The sequence below is a fragment of the Cryptomeria japonica genome, chromosome 9 (assembly GCF_030272615.1).
Source record: "Cryptomeria japonica chromosome 9, Sugi_1.0, whole genome shotgun sequence".
In the NCBI taxonomy this organism is placed as follows: domain Eukaryota; kingdom Viridiplantae; phylum Streptophyta; class Pinopsida; order Cupressales; family Cupressaceae; genus Cryptomeria; species Cryptomeria japonica.
The window spans coordinates 47,602,350-47,615,406 of NC_081413.1; the positions used below are offsets into that span (position 1 = coordinate 47,602,350).

Below are 13,057 nucleotides of genomic sequence, written 5' to 3' on the forward strand. Positions count from 1 at the left end.
ATATTCTAGAAAAATTATTTGTATTATATTATATCATATCTTATTTATATAGTCCACTTAACTCACTAAAGATCTATTAATTAATATATTTTTAAAACAATAATATAAACAATATTCATAAAAAATTTATAGACTATGACTAAATGTTTGACTTATCTATGTTTTGAAACAATTGTTGCTTCATAACGTGCATTGCCCTATTAGCAAGATTTTTTGGTTTTAATAAAATTCTAGCTTAATGAGTTAAGGGGGAAAAATCAAATTGAAAGCTTTTTTAAAGTAAAGAAAAATGGTCCAATGAGAGTAAAGAAAAATGGTATTTTTGTAATTACATAAAATATAAAATAAATATGAACTATAGACTTCTTTAAAATTCTTAAATTTGATTGGTCAGCTAAAAAAAATAAATGACGTAGATGAATGCATAAGTATCTTGCCTAGGGAGGAACTAATAACTACTTAAGCATTTTAAAACATGGTGAATGCAATAGTATTCGTTGATAGCCAATCATTGTTTAAAATTTTTCAAACTAAAATAATTTTTTGATTTTTCAAAAGTTAACATGCACAATTTTTAATCTCTTTTGATTGGTCTACAATAATTTCAGTAAGCATAATTTTTTTTTTTTCAACAAAAAATTTAATTCAATATTTATAGATATTTAATAATTACTTAATTATTATTTTATAATTAATTTAAATTTTAAAATAATAATTAATAACATAAAAATGTTTTATATATCTTAAAATTCTTGAATTAAATAACTATAAAATAACAATAATATCTATAATATCAATTTTAATTCTAATTCTAATTTAATTTTAACTCTTTTTTAGAAAATTAAATCTTACTTAAATTAATTAAACATATTCTAATCTAATTAAAAATTATATAATTTTAACTATATTTATATACTATTAATTATAACTAACCATTAAATTTATTATTTAAACTTAATTTTAAATCAAATTCTTAAATATAATATTATTTTAAACTTATGATTAGATTTATTGTTTTAATAAAAATAATTACAATAACAAACATAATTCTAATTTATTTTATTTTTAAAATTTTAAAATTTATTATTAATTACAATTTTAATTATATAAAAAATCAAATAATTTTAGAAAAGTAAACCTAAATTCTAATATAATTCTAATTCATAAGCTTTCTTGAAAAAGTCATTACTAGTAAATGAAAAGAAGAATTAAAGCAATTAAACATAGTCTCTTGTACTGAATGTGGTTTAAACAATATTTTAAAAACCTAAAATTAATAGTTTTTAATGATGTACGACTCGGAGCATCCAAGTTTGTATGCGGTAAAAAATGTTAAAATTTCTTGTAAAGCATAATACATTGAAATATGCACATAGTAGATAATTATTAATTATTACATAATCTGTATTTTTCTTTGGAAAAGGCTGTTTTGAGGGTGACTGTATAGCGAGGGAGAATGAGTCAGAAATATAGGTACATCGTATTTCAGTACATTAATGAAAGAGATAAATATTGTATTTTTTGTTGAGAAAAAATAAATTTTATGTCTATACAAATTAATGTTGACCAATCATATAAAAAATAAATCATTTTTTAAATAATTTGTATGTTAACTTTTGAAATGATCAAAATTTATTTTAGGTTACCAAAATTTTTAAAATTGATTGGTGAAAAAGGACAATAATTAATAACTACTTAAACATTTTAAAAACATGGTGAATGCAATAGTATTCCTGCCATGGGCAGGAACTAAAAATTGAAGTATACACTTTTCAATCCTTAACTTACACAAAATTAGATCCTTCTCAACAATGTGCTGCTATGATTTTGTGGACTTGTAGGACAATTCAAAGGTTTTGACAGAGTCATCTATTGTTCTGTTGCCTAGGACTAATATTTTCACACATCATCGCAGAGCAAGCTGAGGAAGCGTTACCCAGATACAAATAAACAGAGGAGCCGATGATGAAAATGAAGATCTTCACCAAGGGTATTTCTAATTCCTTCCTTACTAGTTATTTAGTAAAATCCTATTCTGAATTATGCTTTCCAAGTTCAGAAATCGACAGAATTTGCAAAATTATAAACGACCATTCATTCCCACATCCCACTATGGAATCCACTCTGCGCCAAAAAAATATTCAGCTCTCAACACCCTTAATAGAAAATGTATTGGGAAGGCTATTTACAGGCCATGCCAATGGCCTAAAGGTGCTGCATTTTTTCCACTGGACAATCCAACAAAGCCCTAGTCTTGAACACACCACTTGGGCATACGAAAGAATGCTCCACATGTTGATCAGAATGAGGGCTTTTGATAAAGCCTGGGAGTTGCTGGAGGAAATGTATGTCAAAAAAAAGATTACCCACAAGGCCCTTAGCATTGTTTTGTCTGCATATGCGCGAAGGAAATCATTTGATGAAACCCTAGAAGCATTTGAGAGAGTAGGGAATTTTGTGGGCGAATTGAACACAGACGCATTTAATGTTTTGCTTAAAGCATTTTGTAGCAACAGAAACATGAAACAAGCACGGGCTGTGTTTAATAAAATGCACCATAGGTTTGGTGCTAATAGACAGACATTTAATATTTTGCTGCTAGGGTTTAAAGAGTCCGGCAATGCAGTTGCAGTTGAGGTATTTTTTAGAGAAATGCAGAGAAGAGGGTTTGATCCTGATATAGTTACCTATAATATTGTTGTCGATGCATTGTGTAAGAAGAGAAGGATTGATGATGCTTTTGAGCTTGTAGAAGTCATTAAGAGGAAAGGTTGTAGGCCTAATATTTGGACTTATACAACTTTGATACATGGACTTGGGATTGTAAAGAATAAGAATCGGGCATGTGAATTATTTGCTGAATTGAAAAGTAGCGGCTTTGAGCCTGACACTGCATTGTATAATGCTCTGATTTGCTGTTTTTGTAAGGCAGGGGATGTGAAGTGGGGATTGAGATCGATGAAAGAGATGGAGAAAGAAGGTGTGGGTTGCGACAACGTGACTTATCATACTCTTCTGTCCGCACTTACGAACCTTAGGAAAGAGGACGGAGTATGCGAGCTGTTTGGAAGAATGGTGGCCAGGGATCATGTGCTGACAAGTGCAACTGCAATCATGTTGATGAAATTTTTTTGTAGCTCTGGTCTCCATGACAAGGCTTTCCAGTTATGGGATTATGTTCTTAGAAAGGGTTGCTGTCCACATGGTCATGTTTCTAATCTGTTGATAACCGAGCTTTGTTATAGGGGGAAATTAGAGGAGGCGTACAATTGTTTTGCAGAGATACTAGGAAAAGGTCTTCATCCTTACAAACAATCTTTTGATATACTACAAAAGTTTTATAGAGAAGCGAGAAGAGAAAACCAGCTTTCACAGCTAGAAGAGAAGATGAGACAGTTACAAAGTTGTCTTCCTGCTTCGGAGGAATATGTATCTGTTCTTTCAGAGAGTGAAAAACAACATTATGCTTCTTGGAGATGCTGATATGCTTCAATTTGATTGGCACACAATATTTCTTCTTCAGGGCCTTGTTATTTCAAAGACATAATGTCAGTGGGCTTTGCACAATGCCTTGCACAACTATAGAGCCTAGCTTTCACATGTCAGAATGATAAGTGAAAGGGTTTAGGAGGTTTAAGGAATCATATCTGCAGTTTAGTCGCCTCATTCAGAAGAAATTTCTAGCATCGTATTAACAAGCTGCACTATTAAAGACTGATGAATCAATTGGAGTATGTCTGGACTGATTTGGGTTTTTCCAGGTGTTGATTGAGATATTGAATGGAAATGGACGGGGGCTAAAAATGTACTATGAAAGGTTGTTGTTCAGTCTTATCAATTTACCCAGCCACAGCATTCCTCATTCATATATAAGCTTTATGGAGTTAAATCATTGGAAAAGAGATACTTTCCAGATTTTCTCAATAATCCTTGAAGGACAGATCTTAACTTATTTCTGTGTCAAATACATTCTTTCAGCTCTGAATATATAATTCTGAAGTTCAAACAACAGTGTAAATCATTGTCATTTCATTTGTAATGGAATTCAATATTATAAAATGTCAATGGGTGAATATCTGTACTGAAGCATATTACTGGTCAGTAATAGAAATACTTCTTTAGATCATTATATTGTGGATTATATATTGGTGCATTGATTAAACATTGAAATATACCCAACGTTTAGCTTCCTGCAAACTGTTTGGCGGAATGTCTGTTAAAAAAATTTGGTCAGTATAGGGTGTTTATTACAGTGGTATGAGAGCCAAGAGCTAGCCAGCCCGTGTGTTTTTCCATTGAAGATTTCAAGAAGATGACAATTAGAGGAAAGAGTCGTCCTCTTTCAAAACATTTCAGCCAAGCTTTTCCAGCCTAGGTCTTTACTGAAAGGAAAGGAAGTGGGAAGTATGCTTTATGCATTGGGAAAAGATCTTGGGTTTCTGAATCAGTCAAAAAATGTTCTACTTAATAGGTTGAACGAATTAGAAATTTGTTTATCAAAGGTTGACCAATCAGATTATGAGATTTTGAAATGGTATTTGAAAGCACCAATGATTGCTTTGGTCCAACTCAAGTTTATGAGACATCTTGATGAAGATGTAAGAGTTGCAGTCATCTCTTGCCTTAGTGAAATCACAAGAATTATAGTTGTTGTAGTTCCATATAATAATGACATAATGAAAGAGATATTCTTGATGATTGAGGAGAGTTTCCATGGGTTGGATGACACTAGACATCCTTCTTTTGTGAAAAGGGTAAAAATTCTTGAAATTGTTGCAAATGTTAGATCCTCTGCGACGATGCTTGATCTTAAATGTGATGTGTAACGTTGTAAATTGCAACCCGTGCAATTTCACGTCACATAAGTGCTTTTACTTTAAGCTGATGGGAATCATTCGTCGCCTATTTGTCTTTTTGTCTACATGGATTGCCTTGTCAGCTTGGAATTTGGCCTTTTATCGACTGTGCTGACAATTTGACTAATGGACTTTAGTGCGCTGCAGAGATGTCTGCGTGCCGTGCTAGCATCCCGCGAATATGTCAGTCCATATGTTGCAGTTTGAGCGTTACACTTGCGCTTGGAAGATTTCATAACGCCTCTGTCCACGGCCACTGACATTGGGATTCTTCCTGGGGTCTATATCTCATGCATTTTGAAATGATTTTGGGACTACTTGATCACTTGACCAATTTCTGATGCTCTTGGCGCGTTCTCTACATCTCTTTCACAGGTTTTCTATCCAACATTATCACAACCCTTGAAAAGCTTTGGGAACTCAGCTTCGTTCATCCGGGTGGAGATTTCTTGAGTGCTGAAGGGAAGCTTCTCTCTTTCTTTCTTCATTTGCATTGTCATTGTGTGTCTATCTAGCATATCAATCAGTCTATCTATTTTCTTTTATCTTTTCCTCATGGCTATCATCTGGGTTGTCTGTGGAGGTGGAAACACCGAAACGGGGGTCTAACTGAGGCGACCTCTAAACACAATCCCCAACATTTTTCCTTCTTGCTTGTGTGCAGGTTCGTGACCGAGGGAAGGAGATTACCTTGCTGGAGGCTTCAAGCATGGACGGATTGTAAGTCTTCTTCACTTCCTTTCATTCTCTTTTGACTGTTCGCATTTCGTACCTTTTATTTTATTTAGCACAGCATGTTATTTTAGTTATATTATTGCATTCGCATCCACTGTACGGTCTTTGTACTCTGTCCATACAGGACGTTAGTGCGTTGCGTTGTTGTCCTAGTTCCACGTGAGACTTACTAGAGTCATCAAAAGGCTTTCTTTGTTGCTTTATTGTTTCATTCTGTTGTTTGAATCCCCTGGCTCATCTTTAGCGCCAGTTTATGTGAGGTAGAGCAAAGGTAGGTTTGTTCCTTGAGGTTCATCACTTCAAGGGTAGCAAATCCTGTCCTCTACATGATGATTTAATTCTTAGAATGTTTCACTGTGCTTTTGAAGAGCACAAGATTATACTGAGAGGGGGGGTGAATCAGTATAATAATGAATTTTTCTATTTATAATTTAATAATAATGTCAACACACTACACCAATCTACAAGAGGCACCAACCTCTAAATACGAAACACCAACTTCGATAAGATGAAGGACCGACTTCACCAAGATGAGGCACCGACCTCAATGCAAAGCTCTGTTACAAACTAAGTCACAGAAATCGGCGATTTTCAAAGATGAGGGCCGATTTTTATCGAATTTCAAACTAATATGAAAAATTCGTTCAAATTCAACCAAAAAATCGGATGGCCATGACTTCATTTTTTTTATTATTAAAGTTAAAATTTTAAAAACGTTTTTCTAGGGTTTCCAAAAAGCGTTTAGGTTTTTTTTTAAAGATTTTTCGGCGGATTCTCTATAAAGCACTGTCGCGGGTATGCTTTGTATCTGCAACTGCGGATAATTTATTAGAAGCATACATATATTTAAAAAATAAACAAAATTATGTAAGGCGATTTTTATCCGATTTTTTTTTTGAATTTTTCCCTCGTCGAATTTCATCCGAATTTCATGGCCGTCGATTTCGAATTCGAATTCGAACCTTGTGACTTAGGTTACAAATACTACTCTAATCTGCTGTGATGAATATTACTAATCAGTCATATAGACCTGGTCATAATCTCCTCATAAATCTGTCATACAAATCTGTTCATAAACTCTTCACAGATCTGTTTATAATCTGCCCATATACCTGGAACTAGTCCTTTCACTATCTTCTCATAAACTTGTACTTGATCTTCTTAGGACTCTCTTTACACTTTCAGTATTATGCACCTCTTACTTTCAGGTGTATACTATTGTTATCTTCATAGCATATATAGTATACACCCCCACAAGCTTTCCCCTCTTTTTATTTATAATTTTCTGCATCATACTCCACGCCAACCCCTTCAAAAAGATTTTTTGATTCCTTTATATACATATCACATGTAACCTTTCGTAGAAAGGTTGTATCCAATCGTCCATTGAGTGTGACCCATTGTTAAATAAAATCATAGTCTTATCATTTATTTATATCCTTAGTTATTATGTCGTTCTATATCCTTTTCATCGGGTATGTTTATTTGTTATTACCGATTCACTAATTAATGCTTTGTTTGATTGTTAACTTTCTCCAGATATAATCGCCAAACTCACAGGAAACTCCAGATTGTAATGTTTCACGAAAATTTTAAATCAAGTAACATCAGAATTAATATTTCATTTATGCACTATAGACTTTGACAAAGGATTATAGCTTTCCAAGGAATGCGCCATCAGAAAGTCTCTTCGAAAATCTTCAACAGAAGTGGTAATCTTCAACGGATAACTTTAGCAAATAATATATTCATATACTGTCAGATTTCGAATATAATCATACGTTCTTTACGCCAAGACTTCTACGCCAATAAAGGTAGTCGACTTGATTAGCATATGATATTAATATGTGTTTTCAAACATGGTTGGTTGCTTTTTACTTGGTCTTTGAATTCATTGTATCAAAGTGGAACCATTAGCTATGGTCATCAGCAGTACACTTCCCATTCCATATGCTCAAACTATTAAGCAACATTCTCATCAAGTATCTATGTAAAGTTGGAGCATCCAAACTCAAGGAACTTCATTTACATCATGATAATCTTTTAACACTGAACAACTCAACAGTCTCATTCACTCATCAGGGGAAACTCTTCATGACATTAATGACAAAATCAGAAAGTGTCATGCAAGAAATGTTATAAGTTTATAACAGCAATGCAAACCATCATGTCGTTGATTTTGGATGAGGAGGATGATCTCTCTAATGTATTGTTAGCTAACTTGTTGGCTGTTTGGAGAAAATAGCAGGATGAAAGTTTAAGCAGAAAATTGAAGAATTAAAAAATCAATTGATGGAAGAGGAATTGGTATATTGTGATTTACAACCTATAGGTACCCTTAAAATGAGCAAGAACTGATCGAGAAGAGAGCAACATTGTTTCACATGCCAGGAGGCCTGGATGCCTTGTCACATGTGGAAACAACAAATAAAGTGATTTAGTGACTCCTATCACATGTTTATTACAGCTGAGTGATGGTGAGAGCAAAGAGTAGAACAAAACTTGAGGAGGAGCTCCAAGATGATTTGGATGAAAGGTATGTAGATGACACAAATTTTGAAGTCACTAATGATGACATTTGGTTTGCTGCAAATTTGAGTTTTACAGATGAGGAGCACTGATCTCAAGCCAGTGAAGTGCATTCTGAAATTGAAGGAGAGGCACATGAGACCTATGGCAGCCATGGTGACATTGTTGGAAGGTGTTAAGAAAATTCTGATTTTGGTATGCCTACTAACAACAGTTCATTATCTTGCATGATTTTTGGCATTCATGAGGAAGACTGGAAGAAACAATTATTGGTGACAGCTGCAAATATAGTGCAAACCTTATCTAAGTTGAATGATACAAAAAGGTTCGTTGAAAAATTAATACAAAAGACACAAAGAGATCACCTTGAACAAATTATTACCCTTGTAGATTTACAAGAGGCTACAAAACCCGAGGATGCGTCCTTTGTCTTGAAAGCCCCCTTCCCGTACCAGGGACATCCCAGGGAAGGCCAAGGGACGTTCCCCTAACATCCCCTTTTTTGCTTGACAGCATCCCCTTTTTCAGAAACACTGTCCCTTGACGTCGGGGGCGTCTGGCCATCTCGGGGACGTCCGGGGATGTCTGGGATGTCCCACAACTGTCCCGGGGACGGCCAGACGTCCTCGGTGTTGAGGAGACTTAAATAAAAACACGTTTAAGTTGCCAAAAAAGACATTTTTAGCCCTACCTCCCAGGTCACCCTAAAAGTCATTAGGCAAAAGATTTTGACTCATTTGATCATTTGTATGAGAGGAAAAAAAGTGGAGCAGCAAGAGGGTTTGAAGCAAGCAGCCATTGAAAGAGTTGCAGCAGGATGGAAGGAAAAGAGGTTGAATCTATGGTGGGATGTTGATTCTAAAGATGTGGCCTAGGTTGATGAGGAGGAGACACCAAGGGGATTGGTTGGGATTCCATTGGATGAGGTGGATGTGGATCATGACAGTGGTAGAGACTCCGAGGACGACTTTGATTTTGATGGAGTGTTAGGAGATGCAGATCAGAGGCAGCAATGTACTTTGTTTTTTTGTCTTGTCATATTGTAATTGAAAATGAAACTATATGGCAGCAGTGTAAGCTTTGGACATTTTTTATGTTCTTTTTTAAATATCACATGCATATTGACAAATAATTCTGAATTATGAATGCATATTGAGTATTGACAATGAATTTTGAACACATATGTTTTATGTTAAAACTTAAGGTTCTATAATGTTTTCATATGAATATAATGTATATATGCATGTTTTATCCATACTTTCATATGAACATTTAAAATTTCCCTCTATTTTAAAAATTTTTCCTATATTTTATATAGCCATCCCCCAAATTGGCAAAAAAAATTGCCATCTCAGAAATTCGTCTCCCCGTTCCCTCCATCCCTTGCCGTCCTCGTCCCAAAACTCAGGGTAATGTAGCAAAAATCAATCTAAAGCCAAAACTCCAACTATGCAAGAAAATAAAATATTTTTGGATGTGCAGGATTGCCTGACCCTCTGGATGCTCCTGCATCAGTATGTGTGACAAAAGGTTGCATCATTTACCAGCAGATTTTATGAAGGAGATTAAAATGATCATCATCCATTGAAGAAGCAATATTAAAAAGGGCAAAAAGTTTGTTCATTTGGAGGTTGGTGTTTTCTAATACAAGAGATTGGTGTCTCTTGCTAAGTTGGTGCTTAGTTGTGGGGATTGGTGTCTCCAGTGGGATGGTGCCTACAAAGATTTGTAAGAGAATTTTATTTTGTGGCTGGATTTGGATAGCAGATTCAAGCAGTCTTTCTTTGTGGTTTTCTCTTGAAATGTTCTTCCGGTAAATCTGGTGTTTCCTAATTGTTAGATCTCATGTGATTGCTTGCATTATTTTGGTTGTTAAATTTTAATAATAAAATATCGTTTTATATTGATTCACCCTCTCTCTGGGTATAAGTGCGTGCTCATCAAGTGCAAGCTTATGAACAACAAATTGGCTGCCCAGCCCATATGAAGTTTAAGTTGCTTGATACCTCTCATGATAGTCTTGGAGATTATTTCTGATTGTCCCCTACCTTTATGAACATTGGGTGTGATAACAAAAGGGAATGTGAAGTCAGTTTGAGGAATAGCTAACTTTGTAAGGAATTGAGGCACATTAAAAATTCAACCACTCATATCTATTGGTGATCATTTGTCAACCAAGGCGACCGTTGGAATTTAGGAGGTTTCAAGAATTCGTTTTGTTTATACCCTGGGCTCAGTTGTACAAGGGGAGCAAGGATTTAATCTGGATAAATTACTAACTAGTTGACCAAACTTAAAGATTATAGCATAACACATCATATATAATTCTGGTATATTTGTATCATCCAAATCAATCAGGTACATTTATTTATCCGTATATCTCCTTTTACATCATAAATATTCATTCATACATAATCATATATCTTCCTCTATACTCTCATAAATAGTCTCATACATAGTCACACTCTGTTACATATATGTTTTCTTATTCATATATCTAGAGGAGGCGACCCATCTGTTCTATCCCTTTTGAACCTTAGGCTCTTTGAATGTTTTGTGGTGGAATGTGGTAAGATTATCCCCAACTGTGTCTTTTCTGTTCAGCTTTTCTGCCAACAAGAATCATATCTGCAGTTTAGTCGCCTCATTTAGAAGCAATTTCCAGCATCATATTAACAAGCTACATCATTAAAGACTGATGAATCAATTGAAGTATACTGATTTGGGTATTTTCAGGTGTTGATTTAGATATTGAAAGGAAATGGATGGGGGCTAAAAATGCACTGTGAAAGGTTGCTGTTCATTATTATCAATTACCCAACCACGTTATTCTCAGTCAAATATAAGCTTTGTGGAGTTAAATCACTGCAAAACTGGTGTTTCCATAGTTTATCAATAATCATTGAAGGATGTGTTAAATACATTGTTCCAGTTCCGAATATATAATTCTGAAGTTCAAACAGCTATGTAAATCATTGTCATTTCATTTGTACTGGAATTCATTATTCTAAAATTTAAATGGGTGAACATTTGTATTAAAGCATATTGCTGAATCAATAACAGATCTATTTCTTTTTTTTGTATTAAGTATCATAGAATCACAAAGTTCATTTTTGCTCATTCGAGCATCCACGTTACAAACTTACTACAAATACCAGCTCCTTTCGAGCAAACTTATTACAACTACTAGCTCCTTTCGAGCACCAAACTAGAAACAACAATTGGAAGACCAAGGGTCACAACTTAGAAATCCACTTTAAACAACCAATGGAAGACCAAGAGTCACAACTTAGAATTCTACACAAAGGTGTCCCTCATGGGAGTTGAACTTGGGTCTCCACATTGAGAACTCAATGCTTTAACCAACTAAGCTCAACCCCTTGGACCAGATCTATTTCTTCAGATAATTACAGTGTGGTTATATATTGGTGCGTTGATCAAAAAAATTGAAATACACCCGAAATTTAGCTTCCTGCAAATTGTTTGATAGAATGTCTGTGCATCTCAATTGGTGAAATTTGCAATAGTTTGATATTAAAAAAATTGGCCAGTATAGGGTGGCTATTACATCTTTATAGATACATTCAATGGTGAGACATAATAAGACACCAAATTAATTCAATTCATATTGTATGAGTATTGTTTATTGCGTTTAAATCTTGGAAAATCTTTGTTCTATTGCATATGCTTTGTTTGAAGCTGCTTTATGGAGTTCCAATAGCTTATCTCTCATTAGTGCCATTGACTCTGCTTTTGATCATTAGTGAATATCGAATATTATCAAATATTTTATTTTGTTACAGAAATTGTCTTTTTATGTGGTTTTTATTAGATACATTTTATGTAACTATTTCTCTAGCTTTTGAAGTTTTTTTAAGAGGTTAGTGAATTGAAATAGTTCTAATATAAATAAGAGGAGTTATGCTAAATAGATTTAAATCCACAATACAACAAAATAGAGTGAAGAATTCACACATGAAATCCTAGACATACCCCGGGAAACCCTTGATGAAAGAAAACCCAGCAAAAACAACATTCACTGAGTGTATGAACCCAACTGTTCACAATATGATAAAATGCTTCTTGCCTATCATAACCTTAATCCATGTGCAATTACTTCTAGGCACATAACTATAGCAAACCACTAAGTGGTATAATAAAACAATTAGCATAAAACCATGTGCAGACAAATCACTTTTCCATCAATGTCCTATTGATCATCTCCAACTCCATTTTGTTGAGGGGGCATGGATACATCTTCTCTTTGGCTATCCTATTGTCCTTTGAAAACTTCTAGAACTCAGCAAAACAAAACACTCCACTATCATTCACTCTTGAGACTTTAATCTTATTGTCTGTTTGATTCTTTAGAAAAGCCTTGAACTCTTTGAAACCTGTGAAAGACTTCAGATTTTTGTCTCGAAAGAGAACATATTTTTGGGGAAAAATTATCAATATATATTAGAGAATGCATGGGTTTTTTTAAACGAGGAACAAAAATATGTCCAAACACATCAAATGAACCAAATGTAAAATCACATTAGATTTTCAGAACCTGAATACATCTTAAGCACAGTTTTGTTTCCCTTTTACACAATGTTCACAGAAATCAAAATCCAAATAATAATCAATAAGACCTTTAGCCAAACCTTTTGTCTTTAAGTATCTAAGGGCTTTCTCACCAATGTGGCCCATGCGTTCATGCCACTTGGTCTTTTTAACAGGCAACTTATGGTTCTCGCTGTTAGGAATGGTAACTAATACAAACTAATACAAACTCTCTTTACCAACGCCATGTCTCCTTTGACCGTTTTACACCCTTTCTTACTGAAAATAACCTTAATCTAGGTTCCTTTCCAAACCAAACCAGGGATGTACAACACACTAGATAGAATTCCCACAACCAATAATTTTATGTGACATGTACACAAAAAACC

At 34.3% G+C, this 13,057-nt stretch overlaps 1 protein-coding gene across 1 annotated transcript; it reads left to right on the top strand.

The window, feature by feature from the left end:
• The first annotated feature begins 1,722 nt into the window (after positions 1-1,722).
• LOC131046936 (pentatricopeptide repeat-containing protein At3g61360) lies at positions 1,723-3,647 on the top strand. Its single transcript, XM_057980768.2, has one exon. It carries the CDS (start codon positions 1,963-1,965, stop codon positions 3,481-3,483), a length of 1,521 nt encoding a protein of 506 aa, XP_057836751.2. The 5' UTR covers positions 1,723-1,962; the 3' UTR covers positions 3,484-3,647.
• The last annotated feature ends 9,410 nt before the right edge of the window (positions 3,648-13,057 follow it).